At 41.3% G+C, this 26,508-nt stretch overlaps 3 protein-coding genes across 4 annotated transcripts in view; 1 reads left to right on the top strand and 2 right to left on the bottom strand.

Moving 5' to 3' along the window:
- LOC111959996 (ras and Rab interactor 2-like) overlaps positions 1-4,623 on the top strand; it is a 37,563-nt gene extending 32,940 nt beyond the window's left edge. The window contains exons 12-13 of the mRNA XM_023981834.2: positions 752-927; positions 2,850-4,623. Coding sequence (XP_023837602.1) covers positions 752-927; positions 2,850-3,173 — 500 coding nt within the window. The 3' untranslated portion in view covers positions 3,174-4,623. The remainder of the gene's footprint in view (positions 1-751; positions 928-2,849) is intronic.
- Positions 4,624-7,370: 2,747 nt separating this feature from the next.
- LOC111960412 (actin-related protein 2-like) lies at positions 7,371-12,415 on the bottom strand. Its single transcript, XM_023982401.2, has 9 exons — positions 12,177-12,415; positions 10,968-11,078; positions 10,051-10,209; positions 9,692-9,821; positions 9,370-9,506; positions 9,031-9,180; positions 8,489-8,634; positions 7,934-8,066; positions 7,371-7,630 (listed from the first exon to the last, which is right to left on the bottom strand). Exons 1-9 carry the CDS (start codon positions 12,222-12,224, stop codon positions 7,610-7,612), a joined length of 1,035 nt encoding a protein of 344 aa, XP_023838169.1. The 5' UTR covers positions 12,225-12,415; the 3' UTR covers positions 7,371-7,609.
- A 1,543-nt stretch (positions 12,416-13,958) lies between these two features.
- On the bottom strand, positions 13,959-23,250 carry LOC111960086 (homeobox protein SIX6). Of its 2 annotated transcripts, none has more exons than XM_023981991.2 (3): positions 22,483-23,250; positions 16,757-16,920; positions 13,959-15,946 (listed from the first exon to the last, which is right to left on the bottom strand). In XM_023981991.2, the coding sequence occupies exons 1-3, from the start codon at positions 22,888-22,890 to the stop codon at positions 15,733-15,735; spliced, it is 786 nt and encodes a 261-aa protein (XP_023837759.1). In that variant the 5' UTR covers positions 22,891-23,250; the 3' UTR covers positions 13,959-15,732. The 2 variants fall into 2 exon arrangements, with proteins under 2 accessions (XP_023837759.1, XP_023837758.1); XM_023981990.2 differs by having other exon boundaries at positions 22,468-23,250.
- Positions 23,251-26,508: the final 3,258 nt, after the last annotated feature.

The following is a 26,508-nucleotide window of genomic DNA, read 5'->3' on the forward strand; positions in this document are numbered from 1 at the left end:
ACTCATTCTGTTCAGAATAACCCTGGGTATGACGCCATGTCATCTTGTAACTACATCAAACATATTCATCATAAACATTGACACTGTATATGACATGAGATTTATGATTTGGAAACTAGACGTGCACATTTGGACTCACAGGTGTTTGGCTTGCTTGTATGACATCAGTGGTATTTATTATAATCCTCAATAAGTCTCATCTTTCAAAATACATAGTCCTCTCATTTTGCAGTGTTTCCCTCACTCAGACAACAAATAATGTGTAAAAGTAGCCCAATTAGTGGAAGGGATATTAGTGGAAGTCAAAACCCATGTATAGCATGTTATTGTACACCCACAATGTTCCAATTTAGGCGCTTATCAGTGCTCAAATCTTCCGTTTTCAACCCGTATTCGGGTACGAGGGTAAAGGGCTACATGTGCTGCGAATGTTCCAAAGCCAAGCAACTTACCTGCACCATTCCCAGAACGTTGTCGGAAGGTTGTATGCGAAATAACCCTAGGACAACCACACTCTCACCAAACTCTGAGAAACATCTGGTTCTCAGTACGTTATGTGGTATCTGGTTTACCCTCTCCACCCCACAGGAGAGGGCACCACTACGAACTACACTCTTTTCCTTTATACACTCTACCTCTAAAATAACATTGCGGATAATGAAGACAACATAACTGTGGTCTTGATGGATATTTAGATGCCATTCACAGTCACTGTATTGACATTTAGCTGTGCCCCTACCCACTCTCCCAGGTGGCTACTACCTGAGCAGTATCTATGCCAGCCTCTGTCTGATCCAGAGCCCTGAAGCGAAGGGGGACCGGGTCCCCCCAGGAGGACTGACCCGCGAGGCCCTGGACGGACTGAGGGAGTGGGGCCACAGACGCAGCCTGGAAGCCAAGAGCAACCGTGAGAGACAACAGAACCAGGTGAAACACTAGCTCCTGGGTAACGTTTTCCCCTGGGTACAGATCTAGGATCAGCTTCCCAGTCCTCCAGTCCTAACCTTAACCATTAGTGGAGAAACTGCCAAACTGACCCAAGATCAGTGTCTAGGGGCAGCTTCACCCTTTTCCGAGACGCCACTCGACACCAGACCTGGATTTAAATAGCATTTGGGTTTTTTCAAATACTTCAGCTGCACTGGATTGAGATGCCAAAGGAATAGTCCCAAAAGAGCAAACCCCGCCCATCTAGTACTCCAGACAGACGCACCCTCCTTGTGCTTGTTATTCGCCAGAATCATGACCGCCATTCACCAGCTAACATAGTATGGTGGATAGCTGGTTAGTGACGTGAGGAATACTGACTCCCTTCAAATAGCAGCTTGCTACACCCCCCTCCTTTGTCCTAGTATTTGATCCGTCCCCAAATGATGACCATTCACTAGATGAAAAGGTACAAACACTGTAGTTAGCTAGTCAGTCACGTGGGCTACTCACTCTCTTCAAATAGCAGCTAGCTAAAATACACGTACACACCACACACCCGCCAACAGATTTGCTGTACCGCCACTGAGGGAGATCAGTGAGCTAGCTAAGTGTTATGAAGAAGTGGGCGGTCAGATAGCATGAAATTTACTGAGCAGCAGCAACCCACTGAAGAGAGGAGAGCAAACACAATATGCACACGGACGGTGAGGAGCTCAGTGACTCTGTAAGTTGCAGCTTTTTAATGTTGTTTAATGATGTGGTTCATGGGGAACTTGCTGATTTGGCTGTGTCCGGTATGTGAAAGTGTTTATAAAGGGTGTTTGGGAATGGGCAGGTTGTGTTATATGGAGGCAGGTGGTACTGTAGGTGGTTCTCCTATTATGTAATATAGTATATACCAAACGTTTCGACTGGTTATGGCACACTGTATTTACATGCAGTATAGATGTATATTATTGTACTTTGATGTAGGCTATTTCTGTGTAAGTGTATGGATTAATTTTGTTAGGATGAAGGGACAGTGTGGTTTAATGGAGGTACGTGTGTTTAAAGTGTGTTTTTAAACTGTGTGTGTTTAAAGTGTGTGTTTTAAAGTAGAAAAGTAAAAGTGTTGAATTTGTTTGAATATTAAGGCAATGCATGAAGACTGTTGGATACATAGTGAAGACTGTATTCATTGTAGGATATTTTGAGACTGATTGGTATTGATTTATATTGAGGAATGTGCATTTATGGTGTATCGCCTACAGTGTGTAACGCAGTATAATGAACAGTAGCCAATTGAGGCTCTGTATACAACAAGCTCTCACAGTCTCGCGTCAGAATTAGACGTTCATCCATGTTTCTCAAATGTCAAATTTCAAAGTTGTTCCAAAACTCACATTTCAAAGTGTTTACGGTTAAGTTTCGGCATTAACTCCTAATTTTTAACGTTAGGGTTAAAATTAGACATAAACTCAGAATTCTTAAGGTTAGGCATTAACTCTGAACTTTCTATCGCTGGATTCGAACATGCAACCTTTGGAATCAGAGGCAGATGCTTACGCCCATCCGCCACCCCTGTCCACAACTGAAACCTACTTGACGGTAACAGCGCTCACTGTTGCCCCTAGTGGCCGGTTTCCACCTCATCTCCCGACATCCTCAGACATCGAATACTGACTTGTATCCCGGGTGACGTCCTGGTGTATTATGGACTGTTTACAGTATTGAGTTAGTTGAAATTAATGGAAGACAGTATATTATTTTGAAGCTCTCTAATCTTTGTGAGTCTTCTGACGGCTATGTTATAAAGGCTGTTTATGTGAGTTAACAAGATGATACATTTTGGAACTCATTTTGAGTGTGTGTTTCTATTTGTGTGTGTGTGTTTCTGCCTGTGTGCGTATCTTTGCCTGTATGTGTTTCTCTCTGTGCAGAGGTGTGTTCGGGTACTGTTCCAGGACGGCGAGCGCAGCGCTGTGCGGACGCTGCAGTGGAGAGCCGGGGAGAGCAGCGAGGCCCTAGCCCAGCTCTGTGCCTCCACATTCGGTGTCTCCGAGCCCCAGGACTACACCCTCTACTGGAGGTCCGGGGGGGAGATGAGGACCCTTCCCCCCCAGACACAGCCTCAGGACCTGGCCAGCCACAGTGAGGGAGGCCCCTCTCTCTCCTACCTTCGCACGGACCATGACTTCAGCAAGATGCGGCGCCTGACCAGAGGGGGAGCTGTGGACCTGGGGGAGTCCGTGTGTGAGGAGTGAAGGAGGGAGGGCGAAGGAAGGAGGGAGGGCGAAGGAAGGAGGGAGGAAGAGGAGTTGGAAGAGTTCTTCTCGGATCTCAGCGTTTTTCGATTGGTTGATTGATTAAAAAAGCTGTGTTGTGTCTTGGACGTGTTGTCATAACTACAGCTCTCACTAAAGACTAAAGGGCAAGTCTCAATTGGCACCCTATTCCATAGTGGAGGTTTAAAAGTAGTGCACTGCACTGTATGGGCTCTGGTAAATAGGGTGTCACTTGAGACTCAGCCTTAGAGGAAGGGCAGGTTGSTTGTCTATTATTCACATCACTTCTGTCAATCTGCTGCTCCTTGGTTGGAACCATAGAATTAGAATGAATTCTATAAATTATATTTCTATGTTCAGAACCCTGTTGTTAAGGGTTGGGGGGGTGGCCTAAAACACTAGCTACCGGTATGTCCTTGCTACTGTAATGTAAGAGCGACAGAAATATTTTTTGTAAGACCGAACCTCAATACCAAAGTTAAGAAAGTAAAGTCATACACATAGGAATGTGTGCAGCTCCGAGGACAATCTTTGCTTTAACGTAAGATGGACCTGGTTCTTTTGACTTATTTACAGTGTTACAGATAAAGAAGGAGTGAATAAGAGCCAATACAGGCAAACGCCATGAAGCCATTTTGGATTGTGAGTCCGAGGTACTGTTGATGTTGGCTCTGCCATCTCCAGTCACTTACTGTTGACAGGATTTGGGTAAAACCATTTTTAACTTTACAAATAGAAAACCAGTTTGAGGAATTTTGTTGAAAGGCACAATATTTCCTTGTTTTAAGATTTTTGCCAACTGAATCTCTTTATGATAAAAAAGGACACATTTGTCAAAATATTTGCTTTTTTTCTGTTTTACTTTTACTGTTTCCATTAAACTGCTTTAATATTCCATGACAAAAGTAGCTTCTGAGAGAAAAGACAATCTACGTGACAATGGCCAATAAAACTGGGACCATGTTATGCCTAATGGCGATTAGTTGAATGTAAAGTCACCTAAGTGGCCATGGCGACGACTCCTGCTGCAGATCATCTTTGCCAACTGACTGTTCAACTTAATGTTAACACTTATAATAATGTATTATTACAATAATGAATTGTTAAAAAAAAAAAGTGGAATAGTTGTATTGAAAATGAATCACAGATTTCTAAAAAGGAAAGTGAAATATTTACCTTTATGAAAGCTTTTACTGAAGGAGGGTTCATTTAAAGACGAACAAGGACACCTTGAGGACTATTGCATGCTCTTTTAATTGAATGTAACGATTTTGGTGGTTTCGTATGTGATGCATGTGTTGACTGTGTTGAAAAAGGCAACATAATGTCATTCACTATTTCATTGGCTGTATAACACATTGCTGTATTTTGTCCAGTGATACAAAATCGCAATAAAATTGCATTATCTGCTCATAGTGCTACTACATGATGTTCTTTGTTTATCAGTGTTTGCTAACCTACAATATGTATTAATAGCATGATGACGTTCCAGCATATTGCTAAGGGAATATTACAAGTCACCACTGGGAGGCAGCAAATTACTTTTCTTATACACTGAGTTTACAAAACACAAGGAACACCTTCCTAATATTGAGTTGCACCCCCCTTCCTCCCTACCTCCCAGTACCTACTGCCATACCCCGTTCAAAGGTACTTCAATAGTTTTGTCTTGACCATTCACAATGCATGTCTCAATTGTCTCCAGGCTTAAAAATCCTTCTTTAGCCTGTCTCCTCCCCTTCATCTACACTGATTTGAAGGGGATTTAACAAGTGACATCGATAAGGGATTATAGCTTAATTTGACATCTTAGTCATTTAGCAGATGCTCTTATCCAGAGTGACTTACGGTCCATGGAATTCAAAAACCACAACCCTGGCTTTGCTAGCGCCACGCTCTACCGACTGAGCCACACGGGACCGCAGCTTTCACCTGGATTCACCTGGTCAGTCTATGGAAAGAGCCTGTGTTCTTAATGTTTTGTATACTCGGTGTACGTTGTTTTGCTATTCTTGAATTGGAATTTCAAGGAATCTTCTGAATTGAAAGAATTAAAATGGAATTGACCCCAACCCTTCCCAGCACATCAAAGCACAACTGTCACAAAACCTTTTGAATAATCATATTCTCTCCAGTCAGAATGAACAAATATGTATTTTTTTTCCCAAATGTGTTTACATAAATTATTTATGACAGAAAATACGTGATACAAAACATTCTTTGAAGACACAAAGATATTGTCCAATACAAATGGCTATTCACCAGTGGTGGAAAAAGTACCCAATTTTCATACTTGAGTAAAAGTAAAGATACTTTAATAGAACATGGCTCAAGTAAAAATTAGTCATCCAGTAAAATACCACTTGAGTAAAGGTATCTGGTTTTAAATATACTTAAGTATCAAAAGGAAATGTAATTGCCAAAATATACTTAAGTATCAAATGTAAAAAATAAAATTTACTTCACATTCCTTATATTAAGCAAACCAGACAGCACGATATTCTTGTTTTTTCAGACATAATTTACAAACTAAGCATTTGTGTTTAGAAAATCTGCCAGATCAGAGGTAGAAGGGATGACCAGGGATATTCTCTTGTGTGTGAATTTGACAATTTTCTTGTCTTGCTCAGTATTCGTAATGTAACGAGTACTTCTGTGTTTCAGGGAAAATGTATGGAGTAAAAAGTACATTACTCTCTTTAGGAATGTAGTGGAGAAAAAGTCAAAGTAGTCAAACATATAAATAGTAAAGTAAAGTACAGATACCCCCCAAAAACTACTGAAGTAGTACTTTCAAGTATTTTTACTTAAGTACTTTACACCACTGCTATTCAGTCATCAAAAACAATGACATTCACTTTATTCAATTTGGCATTTAGGCTAACGTCAGTTATATTTATTTGCATATGCATTTGAAACAATGGCTACTTCAAAATTATTCCATTAGACACAGTGAGAATTCAAATGGTAAAAATATGAAACCTTACAAGTGTATTGTACTGTATAATTGTTGCATTGTATGCAATACAATATGTTAACTTGACAGTAAGAAACAACTTGGAAAGTTGACAGTGACGAATATGAAAGTGCTATTCTATTCTATTACAACAGACTTATAACAGATACTGTATGTTTCATCAGACAGGCAACGGCTGGTTCTTAAGCATCCAGYAAGGCATTATACTAAGATGTCTCTATTACAGTAGCATCCCATCATATTCTCTTAGTTTTCTATTCAGTCTATCTGACCACCTCTAACCTCAAAGTGAAAAATCTGTCTGTGCCTTTGAGCAAGGCACGTAACCCTAATTTGCTTATGGGGCGCCGTATTACTATGGCTGACCCTGTAAGACAAATGAAGTAGAACTCAATTTGATTGGAAATTTCAACATGTAATGAATTTTGGAATAAGTGTATGAGRTTACAGAAGTGTATGAGTTGCCTAAAAGCTAATGTAAATCCAATTGTCAGGATACAATAAAGTATTTACGTTATTATAATATGTAATAAATCATCTTAATATTATAGATGAATGTGTAAAAAAAAAATGCATTTGCAGTATGTAAACAGTAATGACATTTAATCTCATGGGTGACCAATAAGAACTAGCTGAAAGACACCCCTAATAAGGCACGCCTCCTGAACAGAACCTAAGGGTTATATTAAAAAGACCCAGCTGCTAGGTCAACCCAGCGTGAGAATAAAAATACCCAACTGATGGTTAAATGGTAATGACCATGTCCTGCAGGTCAAATCCCACAACCCAACTTGGGGTTTTATTCACCGCAAACCCAACGTGACAGGCTCAGAAAATAACCCAACGTGTTCTGTTTCACTATTTAACTCAGCGCTGAGTTTACACAAAATAACCCAACGTGTTCTGTGCCACTATTTAACCAGCGCTGAGGTTACCAAATAACCCAAATTGGTTGTTTTTAGCACATCAATTTTTGGAGCCAAGTGAATACAACCCAGGACTCCCAGATACTTCTGTCTAATGTCTGCGCCCAGATTGTCAGCGACCCCCAGACCTTTTGTTGTTGTGTTGTTGTGTGTGTGTGTGTTGTGTGGTGTGTGTGTGTGTGTGTGTGTGTGTGTGTGTGTGTGTGTGTGTGGTGTGGTGTGTGTGTGTGTGTGTGTGTGTGTGTGTGTGTGTGTGTGTGTGTGTGTGTGTGTGTGTGTGTGTGTGTGTGTGATGAGAGAGAGGAGAGAGAGAGAGAGAGAGAGAGAGAGAGAGACCCTAGCTAACCACCTCTATTTCACCTCTACTTCACGCCACACCCCAGTTTGTCCAGAACCCTCAGGCCTTTTCTCCAGGTAGTCAGGCCCGGCTCAGCCAGAAGGACTCCTTGTCCTTCATGATGTTGGCCAGCACGCTCCACCCATAACACCATATGTTTACGGCTTGGGGGTCCTCAATAGCGGATCTTAAACTTCTGCAGAGAGAAGGGAAGGAGGACGGGTAGGGGAGAGGGAGTGGGTAGAAAAATATATGGTAAACTAAGATAAAGGAACATATAATACCATTTCTGTCATTACACAGGTTTACTTTATTGTAGAGTGTGTGTTGTGTGTGTGTGTGTGTGTGTGTGTGTGTGGTGTGTGGTGTGTGTGGGTGTGTGTGTGTGTGTGTGTGTGTGTGTGGTGTGGTGTGTGTGTGTGTGTGTGTGTGTGGTCCATACATGGTGTGTGTGTATGTGCGTGCATGTGTGCGTTTCCTTGCATGTGTGTGTGCTTACAGAGAGTTTCTCAGTGTCCCCCTGCAGCACCTTCTCCAGGTACAGCTGTTTGATCTCTCTCTCCAGTCTGGAGGGAAGGCCGGGGTACATAGTGGTGCCTCCTGACAGAACAATGTGCTTGTACAAGTCAGACCTTCAGGAGAGAGAAACAATATGGTATAAGACAAAAAGTATGTATGTACAGTATGTATGCATACAGTTTTAATTGTCATTTAATAAGTCAACTATAGGTTTATAATACCATAGCTTCATTTATTTAGTACAGCTACCAAACAAAATAGCTTGGGCTCGTACACACCTATGTAATGTGTCTAATTATGTGTAATATCCACATATATAGAACAACTATGTAACACTTGCACAGACCTCTAACTCTAGCATGGGCTAACAATGTAGTGTACTGTAGGACCTGACGCTATAGGCTAGCCTCCTCCACTTGTATGGCATTAAAAACAAACAACAGAAAAGTTGGCTACAGCACCACACGGTACAGGATGAGGCTCCAGTAGCAGTTAAACCATGTGGAGACCAACAGCAGGAGGGTGTATCTCTGACCTGAGATCTATGTCAGCAGCCTGGATGGTGTTGAACAGCAGCTCAGCCACYCCTGCACCCTCTACGTTGATGAGGTGGGGCTGGAAGAGGGCCTCTGGAGCTCCGAACCGCTCCCCTCCCACCATCACCTGTCGACCGTCAGGCAGCTATAGCAGAGAGAGAGTTAATAAATACTGGGGTTCTCAGTAGCTCAGTTGGTAGAGCATGGTGCTTGCAACGTCAGGATATTGGGTTCAATTCCCGGGACCACTAATACATTGAAAATGTGCATGACTGTACGTCGCTTGGATAAAGTGTCTGCTTAATGGTCTATTATTATATTACTTACAAATTCACACCTCTATTCTCTGATGGATTTAATTTTATGTCATGATTGATATACAGTGCAGTATAGGCTAGAGATTCATATAGGTTAGCCTGGGAGTTTTGCTACATTGCTATAAACACAGAAACATATTGCCACCCAGGCTAAGAGACCATTCATAAATAATAATTAACATTCTCTCTGATTGACATGAGAGGAGAGGCGTTTTCTACAGTACCATGTACGACTCCACCAGCACGGTGGTCTCTGTAGCCAGTTTCTGCTCCTGCTCGATGTTGTATCCCACGTAGCACAGCTTCTCCTTCAGCATGCGGACCGTCTCAAAGTCAGCCGAGTGGTTAAAGGCATAACCACGCAGCAACAGCAACTGAGAGGGATCATAGGGGATGTAGATGAACATAAATACAGAAACCGTTTCTCTAGGGCCATAAATAACTAGAAACGAGTTCAACTGTCCATTTTTAAGAAGTTTGCATTGATTATGATTGACACAAGGGATATAAAGGCATAGTTTTGTTCATAAGGTGACGGGGTGGTAATATATGTAGAAACACACCTTGATGAGGTAGCGCGTGATGTCACGTCCTGCGATGTCCAGCCTGCGTGTGAGGTGGGGTAGAGAGTAGCCCTCGTACACAGGACATATATGTGTCACCCCGTCCCCCGAATCCACAACCACGCCTGTCAACAAACCTAAAGACAGGACAAGGCAGGACACACAGGGTCACATAACAGACAATATGAAAGTGACTGTGGGTTTGAATCAGTGCCCTACAAGACTGTGTTAGCCCGCTGGGCTAAAGTCTAGGCATTTCTACTACAGTATATCATTATATATTACAGGGAGAGCCATGTCTGTGGGTCTAGTCTCCCCTTACCCTGGGCATAGAGTGTGAGCACGGCCTGGATGGCCACGTAGATGCCGTGGAACTGGTAGGTCTCAAACATGACCTCAGCGATCTTCTCGCGGTTCTTAGTGGGGTTCATGGGCGGTTCTGTCAGAAGCACCTTGAATCAAATGAAACTTAATTGATCCCTAACATTACAACATATACAGAAGTTATATACAGTTTTCTAAACGAACCATTTTCATAATAGTCTACTAAAACTTTGGAAGTTTAACAGACTAAATGGATTTCATGCCCATGACTCTCCTTCAAAAATTTGATTTTCTCAATCCCAGTAACCTGCCTAAAAATGTTATTAAAGGAAAAAGGACAAATAAAAGAATTGTGACCTTGCAGTCTGGGGGGCTGATGTCCAGGCGCTCGGGGCCGAAGGTGTAGTCCCACAGGTGAAGCATGTCTTCCCAGGAGCGCACCATGCCGTTGTCCATGGGGTAGGACACCTCCAGCATGGAGCGACACTCACTGGCCTCGTCACCCACCATCAGGTCCTATAGGTTAGGAGTTAGAGGTTGTAGGTCAGGCCCAGGGTTGGGGGTCAAAAAGGGAGTTGGTTTGGATACATTTGATCATTCAGAAATATGCATACAGAGTACAGACATGGCAATTTTAAGATATTAGGCTAGCTCTCAAACATGATTGTCAGAGAGGGGATTGACGAGACTCTGGGTTCGAGTCCAGGCTCTGTCGCAGCCGGCCGCGACCGGGAGGCCCARGGGGCGGCGCACAATTGGCCCACCGTCGTCTGGGTTAGGGGAGGGTTTGGCCAGCAGGGATATCCTTGTCTCATCGTGCACTAGTGACTCCTGTGGTGGACTGGGTGCAGTGCACGCTAACCAAGGTCGCTAGGTGTACGGTGTTTCCTCTGACACATTGGTGCGGCTGGCTTCCGGGTTGGATGCGCGCTGTGTTAAGAAGCAGCGCGGCTTGGTTGGGTTGTGTTTCGGAGGACGCATGGCTTTCAACCTTCGCCTCTCCCGAGTCCGTACGGGAGTTGCAGCGATGATACAAGACAGTAACTACTAACAATTGGATACCACAACATTTTGGAGAAAAAGGGGGTAAAAAAATTAAATATTTGTATCAAATAAAATAAGASAGGGGATTGACAGTCTTTGGAGATGGCTAATATTCAACTGATGCTTTCACAATCATACACAGCACAGCAAAGAGCTGAGGACACCTCTGTGGCTCTGTCAGTGTTTGTGTTTAGGCTAGAGATCAACTGTCATTGCTCCATTGACCTCACCTTAATCTCAATGTTTCCAACTTTGGTGTTTGACCGGATGATGGGCCGACCCACCAAGGCAGGGAAGATATGCTCTGGGAAGTTGGAGCCAGCGAAGCCACACTTGACAAACTGCATGTGAACCAATATGAAAGAAACATGATGGTATTACATACTTTCAACAGTCTTTCAATAGTATTTCAATACACTTTCTGTCGTCCTTAAATACACGTTCAATACACTTTCAATATGAGGGGTGAGGGACAGTTCAGGCTCCTGAAAAAGTCCTTGTTTTTGTGCATTGAGTGGAAACCAAAATMTAACCACAAAGAATGTCACTTCTCTTGTGCTGAACTTCTGCAAAATATTTTCAGTTCAACTTTAATAGTGGACGTGTCAAACTGTATCAAGTCAGAAACAACACTGTAAAATGCATCTTGAAATAGTAAATTATACATTTTATTGGGACATTTCTGTCTATTTACCTGWGTGCTTACAACACCATTTATTGAAATGTCCTAACTTGTCTATGTAGCCAAGACACATTCCATAGCCTGAAGGTGTACAATACATTCCAAGCACCAGCAACAAGTGGAGGTAGGGTAAGCTAGCCTACAGTCATCAGTTAACATGTAGCTCATGAATCTAGTGTGCTTTTGCGGTACAGAAAGTTTAAAGGGGCTTCCAATAGACATTGACATTGACATGGTGCGAGTGAACGCAAGAAGCATGGGGAATAGAGAATTGTTTCAATTATTTGCTTGTGTTCCTTCTTCCCGTCCAATAACAGCTCACTCCACGACATCAACACCATGTATGGCAGTTTGTGTGGATAAGAGGAGTCTGCGACAAGTCCAGACATACGTGCACTCATATTAGACCCACACCCCTACCTAGCGCGCAAAGAGAGCAGCCTGATTCTAAGGCTTCTACGAAACCATACCATTTAATGTGACAGACACTGTGTTATCTCCTTTACGAATAAAATGTTGCAGCTTTGTAGCAGGGTGCTTAGAAAACAACTTAATTTGTGCTGTTGTTATCAACACAAATACACGTGATTAAGATATAGTCTATTACTTATTGCAAATTGTTACATTCAAATGCATGTTACTACTCTCATAATTCATTCCCAAATCCTAAATAAACATTCAGTATTATCATTTTTTAACTCCATGGTGTAGTGATAAAAAAAGTAATTAAAATAACGTTAAATCGACACTCACTCACCCCTGTGCCATTGTCACAGACGACAACCTTTCTGCCCTCGCTGTCCATGGTCAACTGATGCTGCTGGAGAGGAGAGGATCTCAATCTGTTCCCTCCAGTCGGGGCTCTCAGGTGGGCTAATCCAATTAAGCAACACGTTTTGATTGCTTTTAAAACATGCGGAAAAGATTAATGCAAAATGCATATAGGAGCTACAGCAGCTGTATTCTTCTTCCTTCAGGAATTTGAAATGTGGGCGGGGTCAAAATAACAGAGAGAGGGGGGCGACGCCGARTGGGCGTACAGGAAGGCTATGTGTCAATATGTCTACGCTGTACAGTCATTCTGTTGGTGTCAAAACAGCTCTTATTAGTTAAATCGGTGGTGTCAAAATAACTATTATTAGTTAAATTATACACTGTCTGATTCACACTTCACTTTCTTCAATAAAAAAAAAGTCAGAGAATTATGTATTTTGTCTTAAGCCTTTAGAAACCAGCACATATTTAGTATTTCGTATTTTATTAGGATGCCCATTAGCAGCAGCAGCTACACTTCCTGGAGTCCAACCAGGGTTATAACAATACATCATAATAAAACAATACATCATACAAGACAGTGTGCATTATACAAATGTGTATTGCTCCAATACTACACATTTACAATTTAAAATGTACAATATCACAATGTGTGTCTGATTGGAGAGTATCTGTGTGTGTATCTGTGTGTGTGTGTGTGTGTGTGTGTGTGTGTGTGTGTGTGTGTGTGTGTGTGTGTGTGTGTGTGTGTGTGTGTGTGTGTGTGTGTGTGTTGTGTATGTGTAATGTGTATGTGTGTGTGTCTTCACAGTCCATGCTGTTCCATGAGGTGTATTTTTTTAATATCTGTTTTTAAGTAAAATTTTACTGGTCGCTTTAGTTACTTGATGTGGAAGAGAGTTCCATGTAGTCATGGCTCTATATAGTACTGTGCGTCTCCTAGCCTGTGTTCTGGACTTGGGGACTGTGAAGAAGTCTTGTAGGGTATGAGCTGTGTGCTAGTCGTTTGGACAGACAGCTCAGTGCTTACAACACATCAATACCTCTCACAAAGACATGTAGTGATGCAGTCAACCTCTCCTCTACAGTACTTTGAGTCAGGAGAGATCAACCATCACGGTCACCTAATAATCCCCAGTTTACAATTGGCTCATTCATCCCCCTCCTCTCCCCTGTAACTATTCCCCAGGTCGTTGCTGCAAATGAGAACGTGTTCTCAGTCAACTTACCTGGTAAAATAACGGATAAATAAAAATAAATAAATAAATAAAACATGCATGTTGTTGATATTAGCCCTCTGTGTACATTGAAGGGCCAGTTGGGCTGCTCTGTTCTGGGCCAACTGTAATTTGTCTATGTCCTTCTTTGCAGCACTTGATCAAATAACTGGGCTGTAGTCCAGGTGTGATAACACTAGGACTTGATTGGTTGATTGTGATGTCAAGAAAGCAGAGTTGTGCTTGGTCAGGGACAGACCTCTCCCCATCTTGGCAACCGTTGCATCAATATGTTTTCACCATGTCAGTCGACAATCTAGGGTTACACCAAGCAGTTTAGTCTCCTCAATTGCCACATTATTCATTATAAGATTTAGATGAGGTTTAGAGTTTAGCAAATTATTTGTCAGAAAATACAATGCATATGAGCCCCCCTCCCAAACAAACAAACAATATGGTTCCATCCTCTTTCACCCTATCCAATGTTCACGCCGTTTCACCTGGAAACGCTTGTGGACTCGTTGTTCACAGACTTCAACAGGTTTGGATAAAAATACTTTCATTTATTCCAAATGCATACATTAGACACATTTTTACAAAATACTTATTTTTCTATGAATGAATCCCACGACGATGTATTGTATGGTGATATTTATATGGGTAGGCCTATATGGGGTGGCAGGAAGCCTAGTGGTTAGTCCAGGGGTGGGCAACTCCTCGAGGGCATGATTGGTGTCACACTTTTTCTCCATCCCTAGTAAACACAGTTGATTAATCAAATTGCATTCTAAACTGAAGATCATGATTAGGTGATTATTGGAGTCAGGTGTGTTAGCTGGGGCTGCTGCAAAACTGTGACACCAATCAGGCCCTCGGGGACTGGAATTTCCCACCCCTGGGTTAGAACGTTGGGCCAGTAACCGAACGGTTGCAGGATCGAATCCCCGAGCTGACAAGGTAAAAATCTATTGTTCTGCCCCTGAACAAGGCAGTTAACCCACTGTTCCCCGGTAGGCCGTCATTGTAAATAAGAATTTGTTCTTAACTGATTTTCCTGGTTCAATTTAAAATATATAAAGATGAAACTGTCATGTTAAACAGGTCATTCAGTCCTCAAACATTTATAGGCACATCAATGAATTAAGACCAAGTTGTGCTTCACTTTTTCAATATTGCTTTCATTTTTATCCCACTTACTTTGTTTTGCTCTGACAGGCAATTCATGCAAGGACATCTCTAGTGAGAGCTGCACAGAGGATTCCACACTGAACGATGCCTCATACAACAGTCTAAAAGGATATAACAGGTTTGAACTGGATAATATTAGAATGAGGATGTTTTGGATACACATCAGCATTGTTATACAGTAGATACATTGTCATAATACAGGAAAACATTTAAACCATCTATATGAAATGTATAGTGATGTGTAATGTCTTTTCCATGCATTACAAGATTGTCTAGAGACCATTTCTTTAAGCTGTGTTAGCTTTAGGGACAGTTATGGTCTGCAACGGTATCTAATGTTAGCCAAACTAGAAGATTGGGGCTGTGATGCCAATATACTTCCTTTATAAGGCAGTGACGTGTATGAAGAGAAATGCAGACCTGTCCAATCCAATCAAGCAGTTCTGTGTCCACCAACGACTGATCATGTAGGAAACCAACAGCCTACAGAAGGCAGTGGTCATTGTAAGGGGCTAATTAAGAAATGGGATTAAAGCTAGCGCTCAATGATAGACTACTCAAAAATAGACCCCCGATGAGTTGAAACCATTAAGTATCAAAACATATAATATTATAATTCAAGCTCAGTAATTACTCTACGACATTGTATGTTTATATTATTTCTATAAATAACGTGCCTGAGAATAGTTATTGCTGTCCTAGAATATGTTATCGCTGCTGACTGACTGACTTTTTTCTACCCACATTCCAGTCCAAATCTACAGAACAGAGAATTGTAGTGGGTCTTTATAGCAGTCAGTAGCACAGTCATACGGTCCTTAGCAACAGTTTCTCAACAGTCATGTTCGATGGTGCATTTTAAGTGCATGTGTTTGTAGATGGTCTAATCCCCAATCCCCCACCCCTCCCCATTCGTCCACTAGCAACCACATCAAGTGTCCATATCAAGTCTCTCATAGAGAACGTCCTGTCCAAGTGTCCAATCTCAAGCTACAGACATAGTAGTTCTACAGTGTCTATTGTCTCTATATATCTGTGGGGTCAGGCCTTCCTGGCTGAGAACTGATCACAGCCTCTCTCTTCAGGATTTAACCAATGAGAGCCTCTCTCCTGCTGTGGTCAGTGACCCGACCCTCAGGATTCGAACTCGCTGTCGCTGCTAACGGAGTTGTCTGGGGTGGAGGTGCCAGTGCCCCGGCGGTCGGTGCTCGTGCTGCAGTCGCTGGCCTCTGGGCTGCCCGGGTGACGCGGGGAGGCGGCCAGCAGGCGGGGGTGGTGGGCGTGATGCTCCTGGGCAGGACCCTCAGGGGAGCTCCCGGAAGGCAGGTGGGTGGGGTCCTGCTGCAGACTGAGAGAAGAGAGAAGAGAGAGAGAGGAGTATGTTTTAGTTTTTAGAGATACATGGTTGGTTTAAGTGGTACCTAACTGGTACTCTCTCTCAATGAGAGCATTCAGCCTGGTCTCATAGGCTAGACGTAACATAGTAATTGTAAATCCGGGACACTAAAATTAACATGTTATGTTACATTTGGTATGGTTACATAAGATAGAAGGTTATTTAAGGCAACAAAAAAAAGTATGGTGGTTGGTCGGGCGTATAACGCAAACGTCTAGCAACCCAAAACCTGCGTGTTTGAATATCATGACGGATAACTTTTGCATTTTAGCTAATTAGCAACTATTCAACTACTTACTACTTTTTAGCTACTACTTTTTAGCTACTCACCATGTAACTAACCCTTCCCCTAACCCTAACCTTAACCCTTTAACCTAACTCCTAACCCTTAACCACCTGGCTAACAGTAGCCACAAAAAATTGGAATTCGTAACATATCACATGTTTGGCAAATTTGTAACAAAATGGATGATGGACATCCACAAATTAATAAATAGCATACGAAACATAAGATATCATACTAATTGGAGTGTCCTGGGTATCTGTTTACTATGCTACGTGTACCCCTGAGTCCAGGGTGCAGCATTGGTTATGTATTTGATGTAAAACAAAAATGAAGATGTCCACAGTCCTATATTTTTTTATTTAAATGACTTCTATTATTTTAAATTTCTTCATTTAATTTAATTTCTAAAGTGTTCAACAAGACACAAGAGGTCAAAAGGTTTCTGCTGAGTAGAGTTCCTCTCTGTCTTAACGTACATGTTCTTTGCCGATGCAGCCCTGTCTCTCTGGCGTCGGTTCTTGAACCAATTGCCGACCTGTGTGGGCGTGAGTCCCGTGGCCTGGGCCAGGTGCCGTTTCCTGGATGGGTTTGGGTACGGGTCCTGGAGGTACCACTCTCTGAGCAGGCTGCGAGTTCTCTCCTGTGATACATAAAGGACACAATAATGGTCAGTTCCCTGCTTCATGTAACCAACAGTGTTCCTAATAACTATATCTATCACAATGAGATATGACATACACTACCAGTCCAAAGTTTTAGAACACCTACTCATTCAAGGGTTTTTCTTTATTTTCACTATTTTCTACATTGTAGAATAATAGTGAAGAGATCAAAACTATGAAATAACYCATATGGAATCATGTAGTAACCAAAAAAGTGTTTTATATTTGAGATTCTTCAAAGTAGCCACCCTTTGCCTTGATGACAGCTTTGCACACTCTTGGCATTCTCTCAACCAGCTTCATGAGGTAGTCACCTGGAATASAGGTGTGCGTTCTTAAAAGTGAATTTGTGGAATCTCTTTCCTTAATGCGTTTGAGCCAATCAGTTGTGTTGTGACAAGGTTGGAGGGGGTATACAGAAGATAGCCCTATTTGGTAAAACACCAAGTCCATATTATGGCAAGAACAGCTCAAATAAGCAAAGAAAAATGACAGTCCATCATTACCTTAAGACATGAAGGTCAGTCAATACGGAAAATTTCAAGAACTTTGAAAGTTTCTTCAAGAGCAGTCGTAAAAACCATCAAGCGCTATGATGAAACTGGTTGTCATGAGGACCGCCACAGGAATGGAAGACCCAGAGTTACCTCCGCTGCAGAGGATAAGTTCATTAGAGTTACCAGCCTAAGAAATTGCAGCCCAAATAAATGCTTCACAGAGTTCAAGTAACGGACACATCTCAACATCAACTGTTCAGAGGAGACTGTGTGAATCAGGCCTTCATGGTTGAATTGCTGCAAGGAAACCACTACTAAAGGACACCAATAAGAAGAAGAGACTTGCTTGGGCCAAGAAACATGAGCAATGGARATTAGACCAGTGGAAATTTGTCCTTTGGTCTGGAGTCCATATTGGAGATTTTTGCTTCCAACCGCCGAGTCTTTGTGAGATGCGATGTGGGTGAACGGATGATCTCCACATGTGTATTTCCCACTGTAAAGCATGGAGGAGGAGTTGTTATGGTGTGGGGGTGCTATAATATAATTTCATGAAATCACAAGTCCAATACAGCAAATGAAAGATAAACATCTTGTGAATCCAGCCATCATTTCCGATTTTTTTAATGTTTTACAGCGAAAACACAATATGTATTTATATTAGCTCACCACAATAGCCAAACACACAACGCCATGTTTTCACCATGTTTTCACCGCCAACATAGCTTTCACAAAACCCACAAATAGAGATAAAATTAATCACTAACCTTTGAACAACTTCATCAGATGACAGTCTTATAACATCATGTTATACAATACATTTATGTTTTGTTCGAAAATGTGCATATTTAGAGCTACAAATCCTGGTTTTACATTGTGAATAAGTAGCCATGATACACCAAATTGTCCGAAGCAATTTTGGACAGTCACGTAATCTAACCAAAAAACTCCTCATAAACTTTACTAAAAAATACATGTTGTGCAGCAAATGAAAGATACACTGGTTCTTAATGCAACCGCTGTGTTAGATTTAAAAAAATAACTTTAGTACAACATACAGCATGCAATATTGTGAGACAGCGCTCACCTATTCTCCGCCTTGTTGGAGCCAACATATTCCACAAAAATACGAAATAACATCATAAATATTCTCTTACTTTTGATGATCTTCCATCAGAATATTGTGCAAGGAGTCCTAGTTCCAGAATAAATCATTGTTTTGTTTTAGAATGTCCATTTCTTCTGTCGAATTAGCAACTTTGGCTAGCCATGTGGAGGGCACATGTCCAAGAAATCTTTGCGCACTGAACGAAAAATTCCAAAATTCCCAATAAACGTCGAATAAACTGGTCAAACTCGGTTGAAAATCCTACTTTAGGATGTTTTTCTCATATGTATCCAATAAAATCCGAGCCGGAGCATTTCGTCGTGTATACGTAACGCATTTCAGAAGACAATGTTAGGTTCCCCGGTGCGCAGTTGAATACTGACAAAAGAGCGGACCTGTCACTCCAAAAGCTCTCATTCGGTCTCAGATCAAGCTAGACACCCCATTCAACATTCTACTGCCTGTTGACATCTAGTGGAAGGCGTATGAAGTGCATACAGAACCATAAATATAAGCCAGTTGAATAGGTAGGCCCTGACACAGAGCCCCATTTTCAGAATTTTCACTTCCTGTTTGGAAGTTTGCTGCCAAATGAGTTCTGTTTTACTCACAGATATAATTCAAACAGTTTTAGAAACTTCAGAGTGTTTTCTATCCAATAGTAATAATAATATGCATATTGTATGATCTAGAACAGAGTACGAGGCCGTTTAATTTGGGCACGATTTTTTCCCAAAGTGAAAACAGCGCCCTCTATTAAGAAGAAGTTAACCAGCATGGCTACCACAGCATTCTGCAGTGATGCACCACACCATCTGYTTTGGTGGGACTATCATTTGTTTTTCAACAGGACAATGACCCAACACACCTCCAGGCTGTGCAAGGGCTATTTTACCAAGAAGGAGAGTGATGGAGTGCTGCATCAGTTGACCTGGCCTCCACAATCCCCCGACCTTAACCAAATTGAGGTGGTTATGTGGGAACTCCTTCAAGACTGTTGGAAAAGCATTCCAGGTGAAGCTGGTTGAGAGAATGCCAAGAGTGTGCAAAGCTATCATCAAGGAAAAGGGTCGCTATTTGAAGAATCTCAAATATAATATGCATTTTGATTTGTTCAACACTTTTATGGTTACTAAATGATTCCATATGTATTATTACATAGTTTTGATGTCTTCACTATTTTTCTACAATGTAGAAAATAGTACAAATAAAGAAAAATCCTTGAATGAGTAGGTGTTCTAAAACTTTTGACCGGTAGTGTATACAGTATGTTGGTGTTGTGTCTTTACTAGGCTACTCCATTGTTATCAGTTAGAGAAGATCGCCTAGACCTAAGACATTACAACCAAATAATCGTATAATTGGATGAAATAATTGGATTTAAGGGATAATAATTATAATCCACATTATCAACATAAATATGTTGCACTGTATATAGGCTCAGGATGAAAAGCTTAGTACTGATGTAACCTGGGGAGTGGGGATATCCCCTAAGCTCCCCTGACCTATATACTGTCTATAGCAACAGTGAGTGCTCAGCCTCTGCCCTTTCACCTAATGCTCAGGCACAGACTTTATCCCTTCAATCTTGTAGACAACAACCTGGGCCAGAGACTGACACACGGGGCTTATATTGTTTAACGTCCATGGACCGTCTGTGGAAATGTGACCTGCCCAAAGCGTGTATCTGTCCAGGGTTAAGTCTAAGGCTACTCAGTCAGTCATGGATCTTTACACTGTATGTTCTGAAATGCCCATTCCCTGCCCTGAGGCAAGTGCTTTCATATGCATTTAATTGGGTTTAGTTGGTTGAAGTGCTGTCTGCTCCCCTATCATTACCAGGGATGTTCCCTATGGCCGCTGACCAAAAGTAGTGCACTATAGAAGGAATAGGGTGCCATTTTGGAACACAGCCTAGGTGATTGCTCACTGCTGTGAGGGATGGAAACCCCAGAGTAAAATACTGCCGCAGGTGGACTCTGACACACACGGCTTAAGCAGACTGACTCTCTCCATGGCTGCGTCCCAAATGGAACCCTTTTGACCAGGGTCCATAGAGTTTGGGTAAAAAGCAGAGCACTCTATAGGGAATATGGTGCCATTTGAGACACAGCCCATGAACTTCAGCCCTAGCCTACAGCAGCACAGTCCCTGTTTAACAGGCTCGCCTGGTGCTCTTTAACCCCAGGATTACTACCTGCAGGTTGAAGTAGCCTGACATCCAGACCTGTTTTGTGCTAAAATTAAGATTGTTAGCACAAACAGACTGGTACCCAGGCTGAGGTTGAAGAGCAGAGGCATGACTTCCTGCCTATGTCCTTTACATGTTGAGATTTAGATCAAAATAAAGTTTGAGAATACTTTTAAATTAAATATATATTCTTTGTGTAGCCTATTCAGTCTTTTGAGCTTCAGCCTGTAAGTCATACGGTACACTTTCATCACATTCGTTTTGTGATTCCACACATAGATGCTGATGCATATTGATCAGTGGCAAAGCCAGAGATGGTTGAGCAATCATTTATTGCTTCCCTACACTGTAAAAAGTCATTCGTTCTGCTAACTCAATTTTTGTGTGGAAACCCGTTGCCTAGAACCATTGAAGTAACCCAACTCAAAGTATTGCAGTGTTTAATAGTTAATTAATAAAGTGACATCACCTCCCATATGGTTATTTTTTTAAGTTGTAAATACTTTTGTTTTATGAACTTTTTGACACTAAATTGCATGATGTATTCTGAACTATAACGATTGTAGTTATTTGAATGGAATATTTGTTGTAATGAACATAAAAATGTGGGGTCCCTTCTACTTAAATTATTAACCTTCCTTACAAATAGTTTTCAAGTGTAATTAGTAAGTAGTTCTGATTAGTAATTTCCAGTGGTTGTGTCTTACTGTTTAATATTGTTTTATGTATTTGATGACTTGTCATTTTAACCTGCCTTAGCAAGCATTGTCGATCACAGTGCTCATTCCTCTAGCAGTAAACGGGAAGAGCTGTAAGCATTACAAGATGCCGCATTAGCCTCTGTCATTAAGAGTGGTGCACATTATCTTGTTGATGGTGGAAATGGCATCTGTCATTATTGAACGTCAATTTGTCTGACTGTTTTCATATCCGTTCATCATGATAAATTACACCTCAGAACAACAAATTGCTTAATACTATTTTAGAAAAAAATCACCTTTTTATTTTTAAACATGCATACAACATTGTGTAAAAGTCCACAATATTTGAATTACCCACAGTCCTCTAAAAACAGAGCCATGTTCACTATTAAGTATTCATAACTTGTAAAAACACAATAATTCTATATCAGCACAACACAGATAAATGAAGTGTTTATTATTCAAATATCAATGTCTGACTACTCCGTTGTTATTATAAGTAAAGACGTAAAACATAATAAAACAAATTCGTTTCTATTTATAAATAGCCTACGTGATGTATAATCTTTCGTGAACAGACTACCCTAAACCAAATGACGCCCCATTTTAGTTCTGGGTTAACCGAGATTAAGTGATTTACTATTTCTAACCTTGCAGGGTGGCATTGACCCTATAGTCTGCGTGAAGAGCGATCAGGGCTGGAGAAAAATAGATAACCCTGGTCCATGTTATTTACACTTAATATGCCAACGTTCCATAATGGGACCTTCTGAATTAATTTCAAATGTTTCAGTGTAAGAATGTAAAAAAAAAAGTTTTACAAATTAGCATGTAGTGAGTCAGCCCAGTGTACCCAAGTATTGAAATGCATGGTTAGAGATATGAGTTCAATATAAGTAGCTACATATATAAATTATTCTCTAATATATAGCCAGGTGGTGCGTAAAATGGATCATGGAAAGGTGCGTCACTATAGTTATGGAAGGTAAAGTGCCTAACTACTATTGGTGCGAAAGAATATTACTTACAGCTTGGTGTCTCACCTTAAAGCAGTGCGTCTTCTGTTCGCCGTCCCAGATGGTGCGAGGCAGGGGGAACTTCTTGCGGATGCGGTACTTCTCCACGGGTCCCAGGGCACGGCCCCGGAGCCGCTCCGCCTCACGGTAGTGCGCATCCAGCCACAGATCTTGGAGCTTGGCGTGAGACTCGCGCGTAAAGCGGTGGCTCTGGAGGATCTGGTAAAGCGCCTCGAAGTTTCCTCCGTGGAAGGCAACCAGCGCCCTGGCGCGCATCACTGACTCGTGGCGGTTGAGCGCCTCCCCCGCGGAGCCAGGGACAGCGGCAGGCAGGGACCATAAGAACCGCCCAAGGCGCTCGATGTCGCCGGTCTCCTCGAGGTTCTCGCACACCCGAGCCACTTGCTCCGGGGTGAACATAGGCAGAGGGAACATATTTCGTTGTTCTCAGACTTTGTCAACAAACAAAATAGTCTAAATTTGCTAAATAGACATGGCCAATGGTCATATCATTCCAACTGCCTGGTGCGTGTTCAAATAAAGAGACCGTAGCCTGCGATGAAGCAAAACGCGCTTGAAGTGTCCTTTTACGCACCACGGTCACCGTGCGCCTACAGAGTGATGTGAAAGTTCAGTTGAGTCAAATATAGGCCTAGTTTTGCAGTGGAAAAAGACAACAAACAAAATCTGATTGGTAGCGAGTTGCTTATGTAAGTTGTGTCTCCTCTTTTCCCGGTATTGGCGAGCTATGCTATATGTGAGAAGATTCGTGGCGGGGTCATGCGCTTCCAGGAGTTCAGGCCGTTCTAGTAGGCTAAAGAATGAACGCCAAGAGTCAACCGGTATTTATAGCTAGATGCAATTAGCATCGTTGTAGTTGTTTTGAGACGGATTATGCGCCTCGGAGGTCATTAGCCACTTAGGGGGTGGTGTGTGTGTGTGTGGGGGGGGGGGGGGGGGGGGGGGGCAGCCTGATCAGATTGTTTGGCTTAGTCGAGGGATACATTGACTGTCAGGTTGATTGGTAAGCTAACAACAAGGATATTTAATTGGTCTGATCTGCATAACCTGCAGGCCGGGCGAAATCCATTTCAGGCCAGGGGACAGGGAGGGAGGAAGATGGGAAGAGAAGTGAGCAGGAAAATATGGGTAAACAAGATTTACCCATTAGGCCGGTTTTTCCTGGAAAGAGTTTAATCACCCAAATATAATGAAGTGATGAATAATCAATAACTTTTCTGTGACCAATAGCACACTTTATATTGGAATAGTACATGTMTCATATAACTTTTGTGCTTAAAATCGATTGAAAAAATCAGGATAGGACGAATGTATAGTTTAAATGTTGGGTGAATTCAGAAAGAGTGGGACATCATATAAACTGGGACAGCTTAATCCTGATGCGTTTAATTCTTGGTCTTACAAGAGAAAATAAAAACAATTCTTACTAACCCTTGCAGACAACACACATGATCAAAATCAAATCACTTCATTGGTGTGACATCATAGAGGGGCAGAGCACGCGTTAAAAAGGAAGCTCACCCGGTGAAGGACACAGTACACTTTTTGTTTTATTTTGATGTTAAGGTTATACAACTGTAATAAATAATGCACTGTGCAAAATTGTGATGTAAATGTGCATACTATGAACTGGTGCATCAAAATATATTTTAAAAAGTTGATAACATCATTTCAATTTTGTAATTCAGTCATTTGTGTTGTTGTACTATATCCTGTTCGTTTTTTCTTTCTGTTATTAGACTGTTATTTGAGTGAATTCAGAAAACTGTCCGTCTTCTGTAACCTGTTCAGACATCTATCCAACATATTAACACAGAATGTCATACACTTATTAAATCCTCAGATGCTTCCTAATCACAAAAAAAAATTGAATTGTCATTGGGGTACCATTGGGACTATAATAAGGGTGTCCCAATTGATCTAATCTGCTGTCCCAGTCTACCACATGATTTTGGCTCAGAGTACACAAACGGGTGCGTCATGCCTCCTGTGAACATTTGTTTTTTGGGGGTGTGATTAGGAAACATCTTAAAGACTTCAGAAATGTATCAGGTGTTGGGCTAATATGTTGGATAGATGATGAAAGAGGTTACAGAAGACAGAAATGCAAAACGTGTCCCACTTATTCCAAATTCACCCTACAGAAAATTGTGTATATTTCAGGCATGCCTAACAGTGATACTAGCAAGAGCAGTGTGCTGGTTTCTCTTTTCTTTTAGATAGGCCTAAACCAAACAGAATTTAGGCTACAATTGTTTTCAGATGTTTTTTTATTATTAAGTTTTAAATCTGCTTAAAAAAATGAAGGCAACAAGAATATACTTCATATTATTAGTAGATGTAACTCTGTTTTTGAGTAACAATCGTTTGAATAAATTGTTTGGATTCACACAAATAAAGTAAGTCCAGAGAATTAATAATAGCTATAAAAATGTGTTCGATTTTTTAAATTGAACCTTTATTTAACAAGGCAAGTCAGTTAAGAACACATTCTTATTTATAATGAAAGCCTACCGGGGAACAGTGGGTTAACTGCCTTGTTCATGGGCAGAACGACCGATTTTTACCTTGTCAACTCGGGGATTTCTTTCGGTTACTGGTCCAACGCTCTAACCACTAGGCTACCTATCGGATTTACTGATAATATGATTAAATATGAGTTGATGTCACACCAATATTTAGTAAACCCTACATGAGTGTTCACGTGCTAGTCGGAAGTCAGATTTTCCGATTTGCTAACTGGATGAACGCTTTGACTATCATGTGAGCAAGTTATTAATCCACCAGCAGTAGCCTACCTGGAGGTAGAACTGCAGGCATTGCATGATGCTGAATTTGCCTCTGTCATTAAAAATGGTAATGGTGGGAATGGGTGGTATCGCCATTGAACATCAATTTGTCAACGGTTTTGATATCCGTTCATCATAATCCATCATGGCACAACAAGCTGCTCAATACTAATATAGAAATATAGCCTACTTTTCTTTCTTCAGAAATGCATACAACATTGTGTAAAAAATTAAATGGACCCACAATCCTCCAAAAAACGGGCAAATTGTTGCAATAACTTAAAATTGTTAAGTTGAGAGAAATATTATTATTATTATTAATATTTACAAAATGTATTAACATTTAGTAAATTAAATCACATACTCTTCTATCTTTTTGGTTATCCTCATAAAATATATATTTTTTGGGTCAAATGAAATGAACAAATCATTGAAATGACCTGATCTCATTTTTATTATGTAGGCCTATATGTTGTAGTTTTTCTTTCAATTTACCCCGTAATGATCATTTACAGTGTTGGTGGATGGATGCACCCTGGCTCAGAAAGTGTATGGGCTATAGATGACAGACAGCTATAATATACCCTCCGTTTTTAATAAGGATCGGATCTGAGCGCCAGAGCGCGTTAGGCTTGCATGAAAACCTATATCACATGCGATGCGGCAGCGTCCATTTACCGCGTCGACATTTCCGAGGCGATTGCATCCTCTCAACGCACCTGACAAACGAATCGCATGTTAATTCAAGTGGACACTGTTATACCGTAATCTCCCCATCCCGGTTGGTCACCGGGTCAGGATCGAAAAACCCCCACCAGTCTCTCGAGGCAGGATGATGGGGATCCACGACAGTTACACGAGGGCACGGTATTACATGATCCTGCCCCATGGACTCAATACCTCTCTGATCTTATAGTATTAATCAGTCTTTAGGGGACAATAAATCCAGTTTAGAATAAGCATCTGTCTATGAATGCCTACAGCAAACACACATGAAAGGCTATGATATGAGTATAGGCTATAGGGAATTGATATGCCCAATTAGCCCATTAGGTTATAGCCTATAGCTTTTCTATTTCATTCAACAGATCTTGGTCTTTATGCAAATTGCAGTTTAATATATTATTGTTTTGTTTAGGGAGTAATGTCAATAGGTTTGTGTACAATGATGGCTAGCATAGCCACAGGATGTAGGTGTGATACAAAATAAAATATCTGACAAAACATATCCCCCCAAACTACT

This window comes from Salvelinus sp. IW2-2015, linkage group LG37 (genome assembly GCF_002910315.2).
Source record: "Salvelinus sp. IW2-2015 linkage group LG37, ASM291031v2, whole genome shotgun sequence".
NCBI lineage: Eukaryota > Metazoa > Chordata > Actinopteri > Salmoniformes > Salmonidae > Salvelinus > Salvelinus sp. IW2-2015.

Coding starts and splice junctions, on each gene's coding strand:
- LOC111960086 (XM_023981990.2), bottom strand. CDS start 22,890: ATGTTCCCTCTGCCTATGTTCACCCCGGAGCAAGTGGCTCGGGTGTGC. Junction 16,921..22,467: donor TTAAGGTGAGACACCAAGCT/GTAAGTAATATT, acceptor TATGTATCACAG/GAGAGAACTCGCAGCCTGCT. Junction 15,947..16,756: donor GCTGCATCGGCAAAGAACAT/GTACGTTAAGAC, acceptor CTCTTCTCTCAG/TCTGCAGCAGGACCCCACCC.